Source organism: Eptesicus fuscus, chromosome 11 (genome assembly GCF_027574615.1).
Source record: "Eptesicus fuscus isolate TK198812 chromosome 11, DD_ASM_mEF_20220401, whole genome shotgun sequence".
Classification (NCBI taxonomy): Eukaryota; Metazoa; Chordata; class Mammalia; order Chiroptera; family Vespertilionidae; genus Eptesicus; species Eptesicus fuscus.
Window position 1 is genome coordinate 72444307 of NC_072483.1, and position 18177 is coordinate 72462483.

Below are 18177 nucleotides of genomic sequence, written 5' to 3' on the forward strand. Positions count from 1 at the left end.
ACCAAGCCTGGGGCACCTCTCCATAGTTCGGGGGGAGAGGGCATATGTAGGGTCTTGGCCTCTGTGCAGATGAAGCCCAGAAAGAGTGCCTGCCCCAGCCTCATATGACCCACACCATGGGCAGCCCCTAGGCCCCACCCTGGCCCTGCTCTGGGCTCTGGCCCTCAGCCCAGCCCCAGCCCCCGCAGCAGCCTCAGCGCAGCCTGAGACCACAATTACAGGGGCCACTGAGGGTGGGGGAGCACCATGGCTGAAAGGCAGCTCTGAGAATGGTTCCAGCTGTGGCAGCTCTGGAGGAGGTTGCAGGGAAGGGAGTGCTGGGGAGGCACCAGGGTGAGAACAGGTGGGCCCTCAGTCCTGATGCTCTGCCAGAGAAGTGTGTCTTGGTGAAGAAGAGAGGGAAGGAGTCCCAGACTGATAAGGGAGCTTGTTGTCCTATTGTGTAGGTCTCAGGGGCCACCACCCCTCAGCAAGGTAAGGGAGCATAGCTTGCTGCTTCAGTCTCCCAAACACCTAGTTCGTTTAGCCATTGAAGGGAAGGGGAAATGTTTCTTGAGCTCGCAGCCTACAGCTGGTCCTGGCCCTTCAGACAGCTTCCCCATCCATCTTGCATTCAGGCTGTTCCTGATATGGTCACTCACACATCTGGAGCATCTCAGTACTTTCCCGCCATCTCCTTGATTCCACATGTCCTCCATCACTCAGCCAGCAGGAAGCCTTGGTGGCTCAGATTGTGTCTGGGGCTGAGCAATTGGGTCAGCAAGTGAAGGGGGGGGGGGGATGATGGGATATTTTTGAGTTCTGCTTCCAGCCTCCTTCCCAGGCAGCAGTGCAAGAGCCTGATCTTAAAGAGGGCCAGGATAATGGTTAAAATGGTGCCTATCGAGCCATTACTCTCACCCTTCACACATAGCTGTTCCCAGACTCCTGCTAGGCTCAGTCACAGAAGATGGACCACTAACAAATGACTAGCACTTTAAAGATTGCAGTGTACTCTTACAATGTACTAATAAACTACCAGGCACCCCCCACCCCCATTTCATAACTTAGTTTGGGAAAACTAAGGCTCAGAGAGATTAGCTGATTTGATTAAGGTCGAGCTAGCAAACTAGGCCTTTTGTTCACGGTATCATGCTACTTCCTCTGAGTTCCCTTTAACATGCTTGGGTTGGTATCAGTTCATGCCACTGCCTCAGTTTCCTTCTCTGGCATCATGGAGAAGAATATCCAGTATCACCCACCCCATACACTCTCCACTCCCCCCCCCCTCCCCTGGAAGTAAAGATGGGGAGGCAGCCATCCCAGACAGTCTGGAGCCCTAGCAGCTTAACCTAAACTGTCTCTGGGTCTCCTTGCTTCCTTTCATCCTTTCTCCTGCCTACCATTCTGAGTTCCCTAAATGTCCTGCAGGTTCTGATGGTCCCTTTTAATAGGGAAACTGGGCTCTGTGCACCCTCTGGTGGTCTCTGAAGGAAGTTCAGGAGATTATTTTTAAAAGCATTGTACCCATCAAAGAGCTCTGGGGAAGGCAGAGATGTGAATAAAACCCTATCTGTAGGAAGTTTCATTTCGCCTCCACGTGGCCCACAATGCCAGTTCCACTCTCTTCCCTTTGTAAGTTATCCAAGTCCTCTTGTACGAGAAGTTGTGAGTCCAAATTCTCCACGACACTTCCCTGAAGCCCAGGCATTTGACCCGAGGGAGCCAGGAGAAGCAGGAAGGAAAACCCAGATGCTCCTTCCTTCCCACAGCAGCCTATATCCTCTCTCCATACATGCCACATCCTGGAGGGCTGAGCCAGGCTAGGTCATAGATGTGGATGGAGGGGCATTGAGGGGGGAGGACAGATGCACTAGAAGCACGTCCAGGATGAGTTCCCCTTCCTTCTGTTTCATTTGAAGAACTCTGCCATCCTCCCTGTGCCCCTATTCCCTGTGGTCTTGGTGGGGCTGTCAATCCCAGTCAAAGTAGTACAGCTCTCTGGACACTGTTATTGCTCCAGGAATAGGCAAGAAACCCAAGCTGGCCCGGTCAGGGTCTTCCTCAGGACTTCTGCTTAGAAGGCCATTCTTCTTCATATCACTAGCTCTAAGAATGTAGGCATAGAGCTGTCATTTAGAGAAAGTCAATCTGCAGTAGGCGAGAATGAGGATGGCATGAAAAGAGAGGCAGAGGTAAGCAGAAACAATAGATGTGGGGTGGAGGTGGGAAAAGAGATGTATGACACGCTTTGGGACCCTGGTTTCAGCTGTGCCTGAATTCAGTTTTACCCCTGGACTTCCAAGGTATAAGACCCATTAATTAAATTTCTTTGGACCAAGCTAGTTTTTCTTAAAATGTCTTTATTGAGTTTTATAGAGAAAAGAGGGAGAGGGATAGAGAGATAGAAACATCAATGAAATGAGAGAGAAGCATCATTGATCAGCTGCCTCCTGCACGCCCCCTACTGGGGATCAAGCCCGAAACCCAGGCATGTGCCCTGACCAGGTATAGAACCTGTGGCCTCTTGGTTCCTGGGTCAAAGCTCAACCGCTGAGCCACATGGGCCAGGCTGGACCACGCTAGTTTGAGTTGGGTATCTTTATTTTCAATCAGGGTCTGCCTAATACCTACAACAACAACAACAACAACAACATCCCACAGCTTTCTATTCCCATTCTTATAGCAACTACCATTTATTTAGCATAAATTTAACATAAATTATTCTGTGCTGAGTGCTTTTCATAGTTCAAAGATATCCTCCCCACAAGTCTATGAGGACGTGGGATGGATTGTAATGGCTGCAAATTCTTTGCCACATTCCCATGGAGAGGTGGAGTCTATTTCTCCTCCCCTTGAATTTTGTCTGGTTCTATGATTAGTGTCGACCAATAGAGAGTAACAGAGATGCTATGCAACTTCCAAAGCTGGAACTAAAAGAGACGGCAGCTTCTGCCTCCCAGGCTGGCACAGTCTATATCAAAAGTCAGCTTTATGTAAGAAGTCCCACCACACTGAGGCCGCCATGCTATGAGGAAGCCCAAGCTAGACACGTGGAGAGGAGGCCACTGGAGAAGCTCAGCCCAGCCCAGCCAGCCCAGCCACCAGTGGAGTACAGCCAGCTGAATGACTACAGCCAATAGTTCTGCCATAAGGAGCAGAACCACCAAGCTGAGCTTTGACAAATTCCTGACCAAAAGGATCGTGAGAAGTAGTTATGTTGGGGTTGTTTGTTATGCAGCAATGTATAACTGGAACAGGATGACAGTCCCATTATAAAGGTAAAGAAACCGAGACTCACATGATCTGTACTGCAAACTTCTAAGCAGCCGCATCAGCTTCAGACCCAAAGCTCTTGCTTTGCCCTACATACCTTGAAGGGGGCATGTACAGTATTGGGACTATGAGAATATTGGGGGCTTTGAATCCTAGCCTTTTGGCTATCCCCTCCCCCCTTCTCTCTGGAGGAAGATGGGGGCATGAAGTTTAGCTCTGGAGAGCCCGGATCTCCCAAACCTTTCCTCTCTTCCCTCCACACTAACCATCAGCTTCCTGAGAAAGAACTAGAAGGAAGGAAATGTAGTTGGGTGCCAGGAAAAACCTTGGAACAACTTTTCTTTGTCTCCCTCTAAGTGTAATTAGAAATGCTGTTCTGAGCAGTCTTTTCAGTGTTAATGGGGGTAAAGTTAGTTTCAAATGTTTAGTCTGATGTTAGTAATAACATATTTCATCACATTCTATGGTTCATAAAGTGCTTTAATCCTATGGGCTTGGGTGGCCCTAAAAGTCTACCCACAAATCCCCCAGGGATCACAGAAACAGAAGGGCAGATGAGGGTGTCACACTCCCCTAGAATGTTGATGAGAGCTGAGTACGCCAGCAGAGGCTTCCCGTCTGCTTTCCCCAGACCCTCTCAAGAGTCTGTTCCTTTAAAGAGGGATTGCTACTTCTTCTCCTGTAGATCCAGGCCCTAGATGTGTGACAAGAGTGAACAAGAAGAATGCCAAGGGGAGATTTGGCACTCTTCACCATGGTTGCCAGGAGAGCCCAGTCCCATGGGGGAGGGGGGCGGGGGAAGATAGGGACCCAGTTCTATCACAACCATCTCCCTTTAGACACTCCTTCCAGAGCCTGGCCCCATGTTAACCCGCAGGAGACCAGCCCCCCTCCCAAACTGTGGTCCCAGTCCTATTGGTTTAAATATCTTTATTGATACTAAACTCACCCACCCAACACATGGCCAGCAGTTCTTAGGAACCCCGCATCCAGAGGCCTAGAGAAGTTTCCATCTGGGACCAAAAGAGGGAAACTGCAGAGCTCCCTACAGCGTATAGTCTCCCCAGAACCCGTTAAAGCACCTCTGGGGATCCCTCCGATGCACTGGGCCTTCCTGGGCACGCGAATAACTCCAACCTCAGTTTCCAGAGGCTTGGGAGATGGACTTTTGCAAGGGTAAATTGGGCCACGGCAGCGCCCCCTGCTGGAGCCCAGAGGTCACACAGGTACGAGAGGCAGCGCTGCGCGCCGTTGGGAGAGGCCGGCGGCGGGTCAGAGGCAGAGGCTGAGCTCCTTGCGCACGAGGCATTGGTGGCACTGCACTACGCAGCACCAGTGGAAGCGGCACAGGCAGTTCTCCTCGAGCTGCACGCTCTCCTCGCGGTGCCCGCGGCCGCAGCACAGCAGGTCGCAGCCGCTGAGGTCCAGCGCGCTGCTGTTGCAGGCGCGGCCGCGCGTGCCTGGAGAGCCTGTGCGCCGGTTGGGGGCGCAGAAGTCGGGCGAGTCGGCGACATAGAGCAGGTCAGCGCGACTGGGCGGCTTGAGATTGCGGACAGCGGGCAGCAGAGCCTTGCCATCGTTGGTGCCCATGACACGCGAGGCGCCGTGGAAGCGCTCGAGCAGCTCCGCGCCCACCTCTCGGAACGGGGGCAGCTTCTGCCAGCAGGTGCGCAGAGCGCACGAGCCCGACAGCCCGTGGCACTTGCATTCAGTGCGCGTATGGCTCCGCACCGCCTGCGGGGAGCAGAGGAGCAGGCAAATAGAGACAGATGTGGGGGGTGCGGGTCGCGGAAAGGCCCAGAGGATCGACAGACAGAATAAAAAAAAGGGGGGGGGGATGGATGGAAGAGAGGAAAGAGAGAGAGAAAAAAAAAAAAAGCAATGGAGAGCGCAAGGTGAGGAGGAGGAAATTAAGGAAGCGACAGCCGGGAGTGGAGGGTAAGAATGACAATGATGGAGAAGTAGAAGTGGGGAGTGGGGGAAAGAAAGCCAGAGAATAGGGAGAAAGTAGAATGGACAGCGCGGGTGTGAATCTCCCTGGAGCAGGGGAGGTGGCGGTGGTAGCTGTCGCACCTTCTCCCTCCTGCCAACCCTCAAGGCACCAGGCAGGGCTGAGCAGAGGCGCAGAGCCCGCTCCTTGGGCGTCTGTCTCCACCATCCCTCCCCAACCCTCTCTGGCAGGTATGTGGGCCTGTCAGGACATACCTCTCTGGGCCCCTTCCTACCCCCTGCCCATGCCTCAGCCCCAAACTCTAGAAGATACAGGATATGTGTGGGGATGCCTCTAGAGCACCCTAGAACTGAGGCAGGGTGCCCACTGTGGACGCACTACTGAGAACTAGAACCCCAGGTGTCCTGCCCTCTATTTGCTGTTTGTGTCTAAGAGTCACAGCCCCACCAGAGATTATGGGGCCAAATGCCCTAGGAAGATCATCTCTGGAATCTCAGAGTCTAGGGACCAATCTGATTACAGACATTTGTGTCCCTCCCCCTCCCAGGTTCTGTCCTTCCCCTTGGGCACATGTGACCCAGACAGCTTTCTGTCCCTAAACAAGCTCCTGGGGCCTCCTCATTGCAGAGGGAAGGGGAGAGGCTGCCAGAGTTCTGGGCAGGGCCTGGTCTAGGGTTGCTGGGGGGCCAGTTGACAAGAGTCCCGATTCAGTCACAGCTTTCCTGGCCTCTGCCTGACCCCCTCCTGCCTCCACCAGGATCCAGCCCATTGCCCCTTGGTCTAGCCCCTTTCCAGGCCTCCCTCACACCTCCTGGTTCCCCTACCTCAAGACATTTGTCTCCATCCTCTTGTCCCTGCCCTGGCAGCCACATCTCTACCCACCCCAAGCTTTACCCCACCTGTCCTGTTTCAGAGGTATGACCTCTCTACCTGGGGTCCCTAAAAGCCTCAACCGAGTCCTCTTCCCTGGGTGACCTTCCCTACCCTGCCCCAGGCCCTCCCAGGCCCCCAACCAATCTTCCCAAGTGGCCCCCCACCGCCACGCTAGCTCCCACACACGTTAACATTTGCCTACACATACACACCCTCTCTCACACCCTCACTTCTCACACACTTCAACAAAGTGCTCCTACACATTCACCACGCTGTCCTACATCCACCCAGCCACACAACTGTCCCACATCCACTGACACAAGCACACGTTTCCACCGTCGTGCACACACCCTCTGGCACACCCCTGCCCATACTCACCAGCCGGCCGGCCTCGTTGTTGTGAAGCTGCACCAACGCTCGGATGTCTCCACTTCCCCGCTTATGCCTCGCGTCCATGAAGAGCCTGGACTTCTCATCCCCGAAGTCCACATCGTCCCCACAGCCTCCCCACTCCCAGGCTGCACTGCCCTCTGGGGAGCCCACAAGGCCAGGGGGCCCAAGGGTGCCTGGCAGGCCAGGGGGCCGTGGTGGGGCCCGCCTGCGGGGTGCCTGGCAGCCACACTGCAGCAGCTCGCCCATGGAGCAGGCCTGCGTGACTGCATGGCTGGCGCCCGCAGCCGTGATGGCAAAGACGAAGGCGGTCTCCCGGATGTCTGTGGGGACAGGGAGGAGCAGTCAGCACAGCATCAAAGCTGAGTCCTAGGGGACTGTGGTGGGCGGGGCAGTGCGGTGGGGCTGGAAGACAGGGTCAGGGCAGGGTGCCCAAAGATTCTGGGAGAGGTGGGGCTCTGGGCAGCCTCCCCAAACCTCCACCCTCTCCTCTGAGCCCAGAGGTCCCCTCCTCACACTGACCCTGCTGCAGGATGCGCCCAAAGGCCTTGCTGTGGCTGGAGCAGTTCCAGCGGCGGAAACGGAACTGGAACTGGCACTCTCGAACCCCAAGCCGGGCACCCCGCGCTAGCTCAGCCACCACTTCTGGCTCCTCCTGGCACAACTCAGCCTGCCGCCCTGCCAGCCTCCGTGCTTTCCTGCAGATACTGGTGGGGTCCATGACCAAGGGGCTGCCCACTGCCCTGGGAAGCAAAACACAGCAAGTCAGGGGTATAACTCCAAGGGTAGGGGGTAACAGAGAGGGAGACCAACACCCTCCCCCCCAACTCAGCCCACAGCCCAGGAGCTGGGATATGCCTACCCACCAACAACAACTAAGATTGAGATTCTCCTGTCTGGTTCCCCTGCCATTCCATCCACGTCTGTGTTCCCTTTTAACTAGAGTCTAGACTGAAATCACTGTAGAGCCAGAATTCAATCTTATCCTTCTCTGCATATTTTTACTAATAAATCCTTATATAATTTGACTCAAGGTAAAGGCAGCTGGCAGCAGGTAGGCCAAGACTAAAATTCAACAGGCCTCGCCCAAAGGGAGACAAGGAAGAATTTAACAGAAGGAAGATCAAGAAGGTTGTCAAAGGAAAGAAAAAGATTTTAGAAAAAGATCAGAAAAAGAACTGGTCTTAGTGGACCACAAGCTGGATATGTGTCAGCTGAATCGTCCTGATGCTAGCAAGGCATGGGCAATCCCAAGGGATATAGAAAGCCATCTGATGTTAGCGTGGCTGGGGAATGGAGCCTCTGAGAGAAGTCACACTTCCTCTCCAGCCCAAGTTTCTCATTCTGTAAAATGGGAAGGATGGGCTTTGACCTCTAAGGTGGGCCCTCCCACCCTCAGATCCTCTGTTTCCCTGAATTGGAGAGCAGGAAGAAGGAGCTGGGGGCTGAGTCTCTGAAGCACTGGGAAGCAGGTGACAGTGGCCCTTCTCCTACTCCAGGAGCTGTGGCCTTTCCAGAGCAGCATGGCAGCAAGCCAAGCCCATGCACTCGGGTGACATCACTGATTGGAGAAGGGGGACACTGAGCAGGTGGGTAAAGACCTCCTGGGAAGTTCCACACACTTTCAGAAATCCCTCCATTCCCACCACCATGCTGGCTCCCACACGCATTCCCAGCCTTCATTCTGACAAGAGAGCTACCATTTGGTCTCCATACCAGGCCCGTGAAGGTTAACTTGGCTGGGTATTCACACCTGGATGAAAGGGCTTTCATCAGATTGCTCTTATTTGAATGCTTAACTGGTATGCCTGTCTTGTAGGAATGAGTTGAGCACTTGGGAGCTGAGGGTAATTTGAGACCACTCAAAAACCCTTCAGCAGAGGGCAGAAAAAGACTCTCTGGGCGGGGAGAGAAAAGTGGCATCAGGAAATAGAAAATGTAGAGGAAAATGGTGGTAGATAGGTGCCAAAGGTCAAGGTGGCCTTCTTTTCAGTTTAGCTTCAGTGTACATCCACCCCCACTGTCCCCATTTGCTCCACAAGTACAGGCTTCCCAGGCATGTTCTGGCCCAACAACAATGAAATGTAATGGGCTTAAATAGCAGCAAGAGGAATTTAGGTCTTAAGATAGAACTTAACACTAAGGAGTGAGATGCTTGAAGAGGTGGTTGCAGGGAGATATGTAAGTCCTTTAAGGTCTAACACACACACACACACACACACACACACACACACACACACCACCCGACAGATCATTGTTATCATCCCTTTCCTAGTAGTCCAGGAGCCAGAGTTCTCCCCTCAGTGGAGAGACTTACAGTCCAGACCAGCGATTTTCAACCTGTGTGCCACAAGAATTTTTAAAACTCAATACCTGACTATTGAGCCAGGGCACTGACCTCTTTTTTTTTAAAAAAATATTTTTATTGATTTCAGAAAGGAAGGGAGAGAGAGATGGAAACATCAGTGATGAAAGAGAATCGGATCGGCTGCCTCCTGCACGTCCCCCCATTGGGGATCAAGCCCGCAACCGAGGCATGTGCCCTTGACCAGAAGCGAACCCAGGACCCTCCAGTCCACAGGCCGACGCTCTATCCACTGAGCCAAACCAGCTAGGGCGGCACTGACCTCTTTTCCCTTAGATTGTTAAACAAAAAAATGACAACATCCAACACAACAATAGTTGTCCAGTGTGAATGAATCAAAATTATACCTAATTTTTGGGGTCAGATTGACACATTTTTGGTGTGCCACAGAATTTTAGTAATTAGTTTATGTGTGCCATGAGATGCAAAAGGTTGAAAATCGCTGGTCCAGACCTTCCCTCCCCATGCTTAGGACCTGCCCATCACTGCATTCCAACTGTGTCCTGGGAAGGTCTTTCCCAACCCTAGAGAAGTGATGGATGGAGCAGTGGGGAGTGGGCCAAGGGTAGGGCAGCCAAGCTGGCTCCCAGGGGCTCAGTGACCTTCAAGAATTTTAGGTGCTTCAAGAATTGATTTCTACTGCCCAGTGTGGCTCAGTGGTTGAGCGTTGACCCATGAACCAGGAGGTCACAGTTTGATTCCTGATCAGGGCACATGCCTGGGTTGTGGGCTCGATCCCCAGTGTGAGGCGTGTTTCTATCTCTCTCTCCCTTCATCTCTGAAATCCATAAAAACATTTTTTTTAATTTTAAAAAGAGTTGACCTCTATCTATTTATCTATCTATCCCCACTTCCTGCCACTTATTTCACATCATTACAAAAAGAATTTGAGGCAGCTTCCAATAAGATCATATAGGGTCAACAGATAAGACTATAAGCACCTTGAGAGCTATTAGCATCATTTTCTTTTGTCTCCTAGGCAGATTTTAAGGTGCTTAATTCAAATTTCCCCTGGATTTTAATGGAAAATTTGCATATTATGAACAATTACTATAATACTACAATGAATACCATTTAATACATGTTTCTGAATGAATAAATGAGCCATCTCAGGAGAAAATCCTTACTTGAGCCCAGCCCCTGTCCACATGTCATTTCATGAGTCCTAATTGCTTTCCATAAACATTTTATTTCTCCCACTGGATTCAGAGGCAGGGAAGCAGGCCTCCCCAGGCTGTCCAGGTCCTCTCCTGCCACCACATGTCCAGGCCTCCACCTAGGAGTCTGGGGCTCTGCACACTCAACACTCCCCCATGCTACTAAGTTCCCCAATTCTCCTCCCCAAACCCTCTGCTAACTCCCTACTTTCCCAAGGTCGACTGGCCTTATCTTCCCAAGGTTACTCTGCCCCATCCCTCTCCTCTCCCTCCTCCTGTCCCAGGGGATGGAGGGGGTATGCAGGGGAGAAAGGCAGAAATCTCTTGACCTTATCTGTTTCCCAGGGGCTAGAGATAGAAGACTCAGAAGGATTCCTGGCTGCCTGGGAACTAGACTTGTTTACAAGCTGGTCAGGAGAAGGGATGGGCAGTAGTAGCAGCCAGAATCCCAAGGGACCAGTTTGCTCCCTGCCCTCCTGTTCTTGCTCCCATCCTCAAGTCACAGGAAAGGGAACTTCAGAAAATGAGTGGCAGGGCAGCATTGGGCAAAACACTAAGCCCTCTTCAATACCCTGGTCTCTGTCAGCTCTGGGTGAGCTGAGCCACTCTGGGCAAGTCAGTTCCCTCTCTGGGTTTCGGAAACATGAGGAGCTAGCATGAAAGGCTCTCATTACCCCCTCTAACTTTAACACTTGACTCCACATCAAAAAATAACTCCCCCATCTCTCCTCTTCCTTTACCCGCCTTCCTTCCCTTCTGCTTCCTTAGGGAATGAACTCTGCTATTCATGCTCTGAGTCAGCATTGTCCTGGGATCAGCCCACAGAAGCTGTGCCCATTTGGGAACATCTGCATGTTTTGGGGGCTGGAACACAGGGTGGTAAGAAATATGTAATATAGAATATGTAGGGTCTGTGATCCTAATCAAGTAGACATTCCTGGGCATAGAAACAATGAGGCTAGTTTTAAAAGAAATCAGTATGCAGACAAGAAGGGACAAGCCTAGGGTTAGCCATTCTAACTGGCTTGGCCTGCGCCAAAATCTTCCTCCCAGGGCACAACATCTGTAGATCCTGCTCTGGGGGCCCGGAGTCCTGGTCTGCTCTACTTTTCCTTTCCCATATTCACAGGGCCTAAGAGAATGCCCAAGGTCATGCAGGCCAGCTCCACCAACCTGACCTCCATTATACAGATGCACAATCTGAGAAGGGAGGTGACCAACAATGACCACTCAGTGTGTGTGTGTGTGTGTGTGTGGGGGGGGTGTCTCATTGCAAGAAACTTAGGTAAATATTTTAAAAACCAAAGGGCCAGAGGGAAATGCCACCAAAGGTATCAGAAGACATTAGGTAGGTAGCCTCACATGCCACCCTCCATACAGCCCTTACTCCTAGCAGGATTGGGTAACTCTGCAGCCATCCCAGATTCTACTGATAAATTTCTGGACTCAGAGCCAGCCCCTCCCTAGCCCCTAAGTCATGAAAATCTAACCCAACATCTCTCCAAGCTCACCTTAGATACCACTTGCCCTAAGGTGCCTCCTCTGGTCCCCATGCCTCCCTCTACATCATTCTGCCTGTCACTCACTGGGGGAGAGGGGCAGGTGCTTGTTATCCTGCCAGTGGCATAATTATTTTGTCATGTTTTCTTGTCTATCTCTCCAATTAGATAGGAAACTCATTAAAGACAAAGATCTCATGAGAAGCATAATATCAGTAGCAGAGTATACGCAGGACTTTGGGGATCCAGCAGACATGGGGTTGGATCTGGGCTCTGCTGCTTGCTTAATTCTATGATGTTGAGCAAATCCCTAGCATGTGAAGTTGGCATTTCGTATTTGCTGAATGGCTGCTGAGACTTAACCTTCTGAGTCGTTTTTGGCAACTGTGAAATGGAAGCAAATAATAACACCTGCCCACTTCCCAGGTGACATGTGAAAAGAGCCTGTCCAGAGAGTGGGCTTCCACAAGTGATTTTTGTCTTGCCATTCACACCCTTATTCATCTCCTGGCCTGCTCAGTGCAGGGCAAACAGTAGGAGTGCAGGCGGTGTCTGTGGATTCCTGAGAACTCTCTTTTCTCCAACTTACACTTCTCAGCCTGTGTCTCCTCCCCTACCAGCCCTGCCCATGGACCAGAGGACCCTCCAGGACTCCCACCCCCCTTCCCCGATGAGCACTCCTGGGTGGATTATTGAGGCCAAGGGGATCACAGACCCTTTTGATGCCCAGCCTCCTCTGAAAGGTCTCACAGTCAACTCTCTATCCCACCCCCCCACCTGGGGAGGGGGTCCCTCATCTGACCCTCACCTCCAGGAGCCAGCAGAGGGAGCCCTGAACCCTGGGGCTGTGGGTGGGGGCTGCACGGGGGTGGGGGAGGTGGGTGGTGGAGAAGGGGCAGAAAAATGTTGCTTGACTGCTGTGGAGGCGGCTGGGCCCGGGCCTGTGCCCGCCCGCCTGTCCTGTCCTGCTCTGTCTAACTCCCTAATTACTGCTACCCCTCCCCCAGTCCCTACTCCCACCCCAACCACCACATCAAAGCCAGTGATGCCCCAGCTCCATTAACCCCTGCCTCCCCACCATCCACCCTACACCACCACCAGCACCACCCCCTTTCCCACCCCAGTTTGGTTCCCTCTGCCCTGTCCTGGACACTGCCCTTCCCACCTCCTCACACTTCTCTCCTTCCCATCCTCACCATACAAGAGGGCTTCCTATTGATCAGGGCTGTGGGAGGCCAAAGAGTAGACACCTTGAACCTCCTACTGGATCCCCTAAGGACAATCTGTGCCTTCTGCTCTCCCATACTTAGGTGGGAGCAGGGATGGGGGAGGCCCAGTACCCCTTTCCTGAGTCCCACACCCAATGGCACCCAGCGTGAGACCCTCAGCAGGAGGTAGGCTCCTGGCTCCCACCCTCAGCTGCCTGCATTCTGTGTGGCCTCTGGCCATTTCCTATCCCTGGACTTTGCTGGACTTCTTCCTATAAGTGACAAGATGAGACCAGATGATCTCTAAGTCCTTTCTCAGTCTAATTTCTGAATTAAATGGAGGGCTCAGAGCTAGAGGAACCAGCCAAAGAGGCCAGGAGGAAAATGGGAGAACCCTCCCAGCAACCTTTCCCTTCCTCAGGTAGTCCAGGGCAGCACCTACGATTTCCTCCCATCCCACTGCAGACAGGAAGGAGGGCGCAGGCTAGAGGACTCTTACCCAGTCCCCAGGGACAGACTTCTGTGTTCCCCGAGTGCCTCCTGCTCTGGCTGGCTGTATGCCCTGCTGCCAGCCTGACCCAGGCCTGGCTGCCTGCCCCGCCCTGGCCTCATCCCCTCCACAGCTGCATTTCTTCATCAAAGTACACATTTGAATCCCCCTCGCTGAGCCCTGGTGATCAAGCCTCCCTCTGACCTCCCCCCACCAACTCCTGGCTTCTGATGAGAGCTGGGCAGGAGGGGGCTGGCACCTCCCAGAAAGTGTCACAGTGCCAGGACTCTGGTGGGCTCAGGGCATGCTCTGGCCCAGATTGAGCCAGCCTCCTTTTGCCCCTGCCCTTTTCTGCTCACAGCCCCATTGTCTTCCTCCAGGGGAAGCTGCCAAGGCGGGAGGCCTGGAGGGTGGGACTGGATGACCACCCCACCCCCATCCCCACCGCACCCTGAGCTTGGCAAGGACCAGCAACAGGACTGCCCACAAAGGGTGAGGGCCCCAGATAAAGATGGGATGGGAAAGGGTGGCCAGGCCCAGCTTGGGGTGGGGGTCACAGCTGGAAAACCCGGGCTTCAGGAAGGAGCCTTGTCTTTTCCCTGTCTCCCTGTGGGGCCAGATATGAGGCTATCTTAGGCCCACGGTTCCTGTTTCTATAAGGAAGGGGGTGGTGGGGAAAGGCAAGATGAGATGGGGGAACGGGTGGGATTGGGTGGTGTTTTTCCCAGTGGAACAAGGGGAGGGTTCGTTTCTTTCATAGGAAATATAAAACAGAAAGAGGAAGAGAGAAAAAGGGAGATTAATTTGGCTATTCTGTGAAAGTGAGCTATTTTCTACATCCACTAATTAAAGGATAAATGAAGATGGGTCAGACATTAAGAAGAACTTTCGGGGTGGGATGGTGGGGGAACAGGTAGAAGGGAGCTGGTGAGTAGGAAGCTATAGCCTCTCCCTCTCTCTGACTCATTCTCAAAATGGGATCTGTCAGGGTCAGCGCATTGGCTGGACAAGACAGCCTGGTTAGTGTCCTGGAATCTTGGATTCTGCAATTCACAAGGATACAGTTATAGATGTGAGAGAGACAGGCAAAGAGGCTGGGACAGAGTTTAGAAAGCATCAGTTCCATCAGGGGAGCAAGGGGGAGAGGGACAGAAGTGAGAGAGAAATCTTTGGAACCAGGAGCCAGGTCCCTGAGCCTATTCCAGGGCCGGGGCCACTCCCCTCCAAGAAGGACCCTCCTTTCCTAACCAGGTCAGTCCTGTCATTCAGAGTTCCTGGGGTCCTCTCTGCTCCCTTTCTGGCCACTGCTGGAATGTCAGAGCGGACTGCTGCAGGTTGCTACTTCCTGCTCCACCACTAGAGCCCTAACCTGAGAAGTAGGGAGAAGAGGGCCAGCAAGTAGGTCCTAGACATCAGAGAACAGCCTGGAAGTTCCTGGCCTGAAGAAGCTCCTAGCCAAAGTGAAGCTGGAGGGTGAGGGTGAAGTGAAGAGTGGCAGGAGCCTCAGGCCACTTGGGATGCTGGGTCTGGCCCATCAGCCCATTCCTGATCTTGGAGGGCAATGATGGGTGTGGTGGGAACAGGAGTGTAAGCAACCAGAGTCAAAGGTCCTGAGAAAGGGAATCTGGGCTCAGACCAAAAGAATTAAGTATCAGAAACAGACAGAGGAGAGCGAAGGGCCAAGGCAGGCAGGAGAGGCGGGTTCTATCTGAGAAGCATCTGAGTGAGGCAGTCTCTGGACATCTTATCAGCCCAGCCCCTCACTCTTCACCCTGCTTGCCCTGCAGCTGTGGCCATGAAGGCTTCTGTGTTCTCCCACACCTGCCCTCCTCACCTCCTCCCCCACTCCTTGCTTCCCAGCTTCAGGGTCAGTCTCCAAGGGATCAGGCTCCCTCCCTCTGGTTTGGCTCTTACCCAGCAACCCTTCCTGAACAAAAGTACCCCCACAGATACAAATCCCAGAAAAGTGAATCAACCAACCAGTAACACTCCATAAAATTGTCCCCAGCACTTTTAGCCTCCAGGGCCCTAAAGGCCAAGGCTCTGGTTTCCAAGACCAGGGAAGAGAGACACAAGAGGAGATGGTTGTCAAAATGCAGTAACTGGCATAGTTGCCCAATGCATGGGATGGTGCATTGGGAGCACAGAGAAGGCAAGGGAAAGAAGACAGAGGGACAGCTTCCTGGAGGAAGTGTCATTTTAAACGGAAGGATGAGAACAATTTGGACAAATGGAAAGGGAGGGGAGGTAAGGCAACAATTATCAGGGAGAAACCCCTGTCCCACCCTGACAGAGGGCAAAGTTAAGAAAGGTTTTGGAGAGTAAAAGAGAGACCCCCTGCCGAAACCGGTTTGGCTCAATGGATAGAGCGTCGGCCTGTGGACTGAAGGGTCCTGGGTTCGATTCCGGTCAAGGGCATGTACCTTGGTTGCGGGCACATCCCCAGTGGGGGATGTGCAGGAGGCAGCTGATCAATGTTTCTCTATCATCGATGTTTCTAAACTCTCTATCCCTCTCTCTTCCTCTCTGTAATAAAATCAATAAAATATATATTTAAAAAAAAAAAAGAGAGACCCCTTTACAAAGTTTTGTTTGGGACCCTGGACTTTAAAGTTAAATGAATATCCCTTTGCACTCAGGAGGTCTCTGGCCAGGAGAACCTGGGGTGTGGAGGAGGGAACTACATTTAAGGAGTACCTCCCAATGTCAGATAATTTTGCAAATCATCCCACCCTAATGCTCCGACTAAGCCTGTCAGGTAGAGGGATTGTTTCCCAGTTTTATGGTTGAGACTTTGTGGGGCAGCGAAAAAGTGACGTGCCCAAGGGTAGCAGATTTAACAAAAGGAGCAGGTTAGATCTCAGGTCTATTTCAAAGCTGCTACTGGATTATGCGAAGACAGAAGCAAAGGACACATGTTGCCTAGCCGGAACCTGGGTCGTCCTCAATTTGCCCCCTCACTGACACCCGGAGGGATGCTCTCCCGCCAGCAGCTCCCTGTGTGAGCATCCTCCTCTCCATCTCCCTAGAAGAGACAGTTCTGCCTGCTTCACCCCTCCTTCCAAATCCTGGGATGGGGGAGGAGTGGAGTGTAGAGAATCCAGCCAATGACATGGCGATATGCAAATAGGCAAGACCCTGCCTTCTTAGGATTGGCTGATGCCTCAGCGATATTGGCCAAGTCCCTCCTCTCTTAACACTAAGCTATTCCGGGGTGGTTTTTGCTGCTCTGGAGACTGGAAAGGAAAAAGTCCGCGGGACCCAGATATCCGAATGGTCCTGACTTGGCACCCGCCTTCCCAGTCCCTACTTCAGCCCCAAGACTCAAAGTTCCTGCACCCTTCGCTGCCTAGGTGTCTGCTCTAGCTAAGGCCAGTTCCGGAAAGGTGTCCTCATTTCTTAGTTGACCAAGCCTCCCTCCCTTCCACCGGACCCTCCCGGGTTCCAGAGCTGCACATCTACTTGATCCTTGATCCCATATCCGCAAGGTCCGGGCGCCTGGGTCCCTCCTCCTCTGCTCGGGGAGGAGGAAATAGAGAAAGCCAAGGTCCTGACTCAGTTTCCCCTTTCCTGCCACTACCGCCCACACTGAAGGAGCTGAGAGAGAAGTAGGTAGATTTCCGGGGGAAAGGCAGCCGTTTGACCCTGCTTATGACTGCCTACCTTGTTCCCCTCTTTTCCCCAAATCTAGTCCAACTCCCCTAAATCCAGAGCCCTCCTCGCAGGTTCTTTTCTTCGGATCTCTAACTACAGATCTTCCCCCCTGTCTCCCCGGTAGCTTTTTCCTATCCACCCACCAATTCCTTGGTGACCTGGATTGAGCGCATAACCTGGGAGGGAGCTGGAGTGTAGGACACGGGAGGAGGAAATACAATAGAATGTGCGGGGGTTTGGAGTAGATTCGAGCCGCCTGAGTGGTAGTTCGGAAGTGCCACGGGTGGAGGCCGGCAGGAGAGCTGTACGCACCTCCCCCGCACCGCCCCAGCGCGCAGGTAGAGCCGGGAGGCAGCGGGACCGCGGTTCGGAGCCATCCGTCACGAGGTCCCCACCCTCGAGCGTCGGGAGCCGCACCGGGGCAGCGCGCTGCAGCACTCACCACCACAGTCCGCCGACGTGCGCGGGACACAGGAGCAGCAGCAGCAGCAGCCCGAGGCGGGAGGGTAAGGGCGGCAGCATCGTGACCGCTCTGCCGCCCGCCGGTGCGGGCAGGGGGGCGAGGCTGCAGGGCCAGTCGGTGCACGCGGGGCCCGGGCTTCAGGGCGAGTGCGGCTCTGGCGGCGGCCGGGAGGCGACGGCTCCGGCGGCGGCGGCGGCGGGGGGGCCCATCCCGGGCGACGAGGGCGCGGCGGAGGCGGAGAGCGGACGGGGCAGCCAGCGCCTGAGTCTCCTGCCGAGCTCGCTCGGGAGAAGAAATCAGAGCCGGGGGCAGGGGTGGGAGGGGAGCGGGGCCCGGGCGGGGGCGGGGGCCGGGAGGTTGTTGGGGTGGCAGTTGCGACAGTCAGGCGGCGGGACTCTCGGGAGGGAGCTGGGAGCCCCGGGGCGGCAGGCGCAGCGCCGCGAAGGGCGGGAGCGAGGGTCCGGGGCGGGGCCGCGCGCTCGTGGCTGCCCGACCCGCCTGCCTCGCCCCCTCACCACGCCTCTCGCGGAATGGGAGCCCCCCGCCGTCGCGGGAGTCGGGGGCAAGGAGGGCGGGGAAACAGGGTGGAACGGGGTGGCGGGGGGGGGGAGAAGAGGAGCTGAGGAATGGGGGACGGGCTGGAAGGGAGACGTTTGACAGGTTTGTTGACTGTAAAGAGAGAAAACTTCCCAGGAATGAGGGAGTTTGGGTGGGTGGGGGGGGCGGGGGCGGGGAGGGCGGTGCGGGCGATGCTAGAGCGGGGGCCAGAAGAGGAAGTCCGCCTGGGGCTCTGGATGCTCCTGGGAGGGGTGTCTGTGGAACTAGAGGGTAGGGACGGGCGGACTCAGGAGGGGGTCACCCCTTACCGGGGC

The 18177-nt window shown here is 54.0% G+C and overlaps 1 protein-coding gene across 1 annotated transcript; it reads right to left on the reverse strand.

Annotated features, from left to right (window-relative positions):
- Positions 1-3726: 3726 nt before the first annotated feature.
- On the reverse strand, positions 3727-17575 carry WNT6 (Wnt family member 6). The gene is made up of 4 exons (XM_008145157.3): positions 17285-17575; positions 6992-7212; positions 6458-6792; positions 3727-4989 (listed from the first exon to the last, which is right to left on the reverse strand). The coding sequence occupies exons 1-4, from the start codon at positions 17362-17364 to the stop codon at positions 4528-4530; spliced, it is 1098 nt and encodes a 365-aa protein (XP_008143379.1). The 5' UTR covers positions 17365-17575; the 3' UTR covers positions 3727-4527.
- Between the last annotated feature and the right edge of the window lie 602 nt (positions 17576-18177).

Bases quoted from the DNA above. Each gene is read 5' to 3' on its own strand.
- WNT6 (XM_008145157.3), bottom strand. From the start codon at position 17,364: ATGCTGCCGCCCTTACCCTCCCGCCTCGGGCTGCTGCTGCTGCTGCTC. The intron at 7,213-17,284 runs GTGAGTGCTGCA...TTTGCTTCCCAG, and splicing joins CACGTCGGCGGACTGTGGTG to GGCAGTGGGCAGCCCCTTGG. The intron at 4,990-6,457 runs GTGAGTATGGGC...TGCTCCCCGCAG, and splicing joins ACAACGAGGCCGGCCGGCTG to GCGGTGCGGAGCCATACGCG.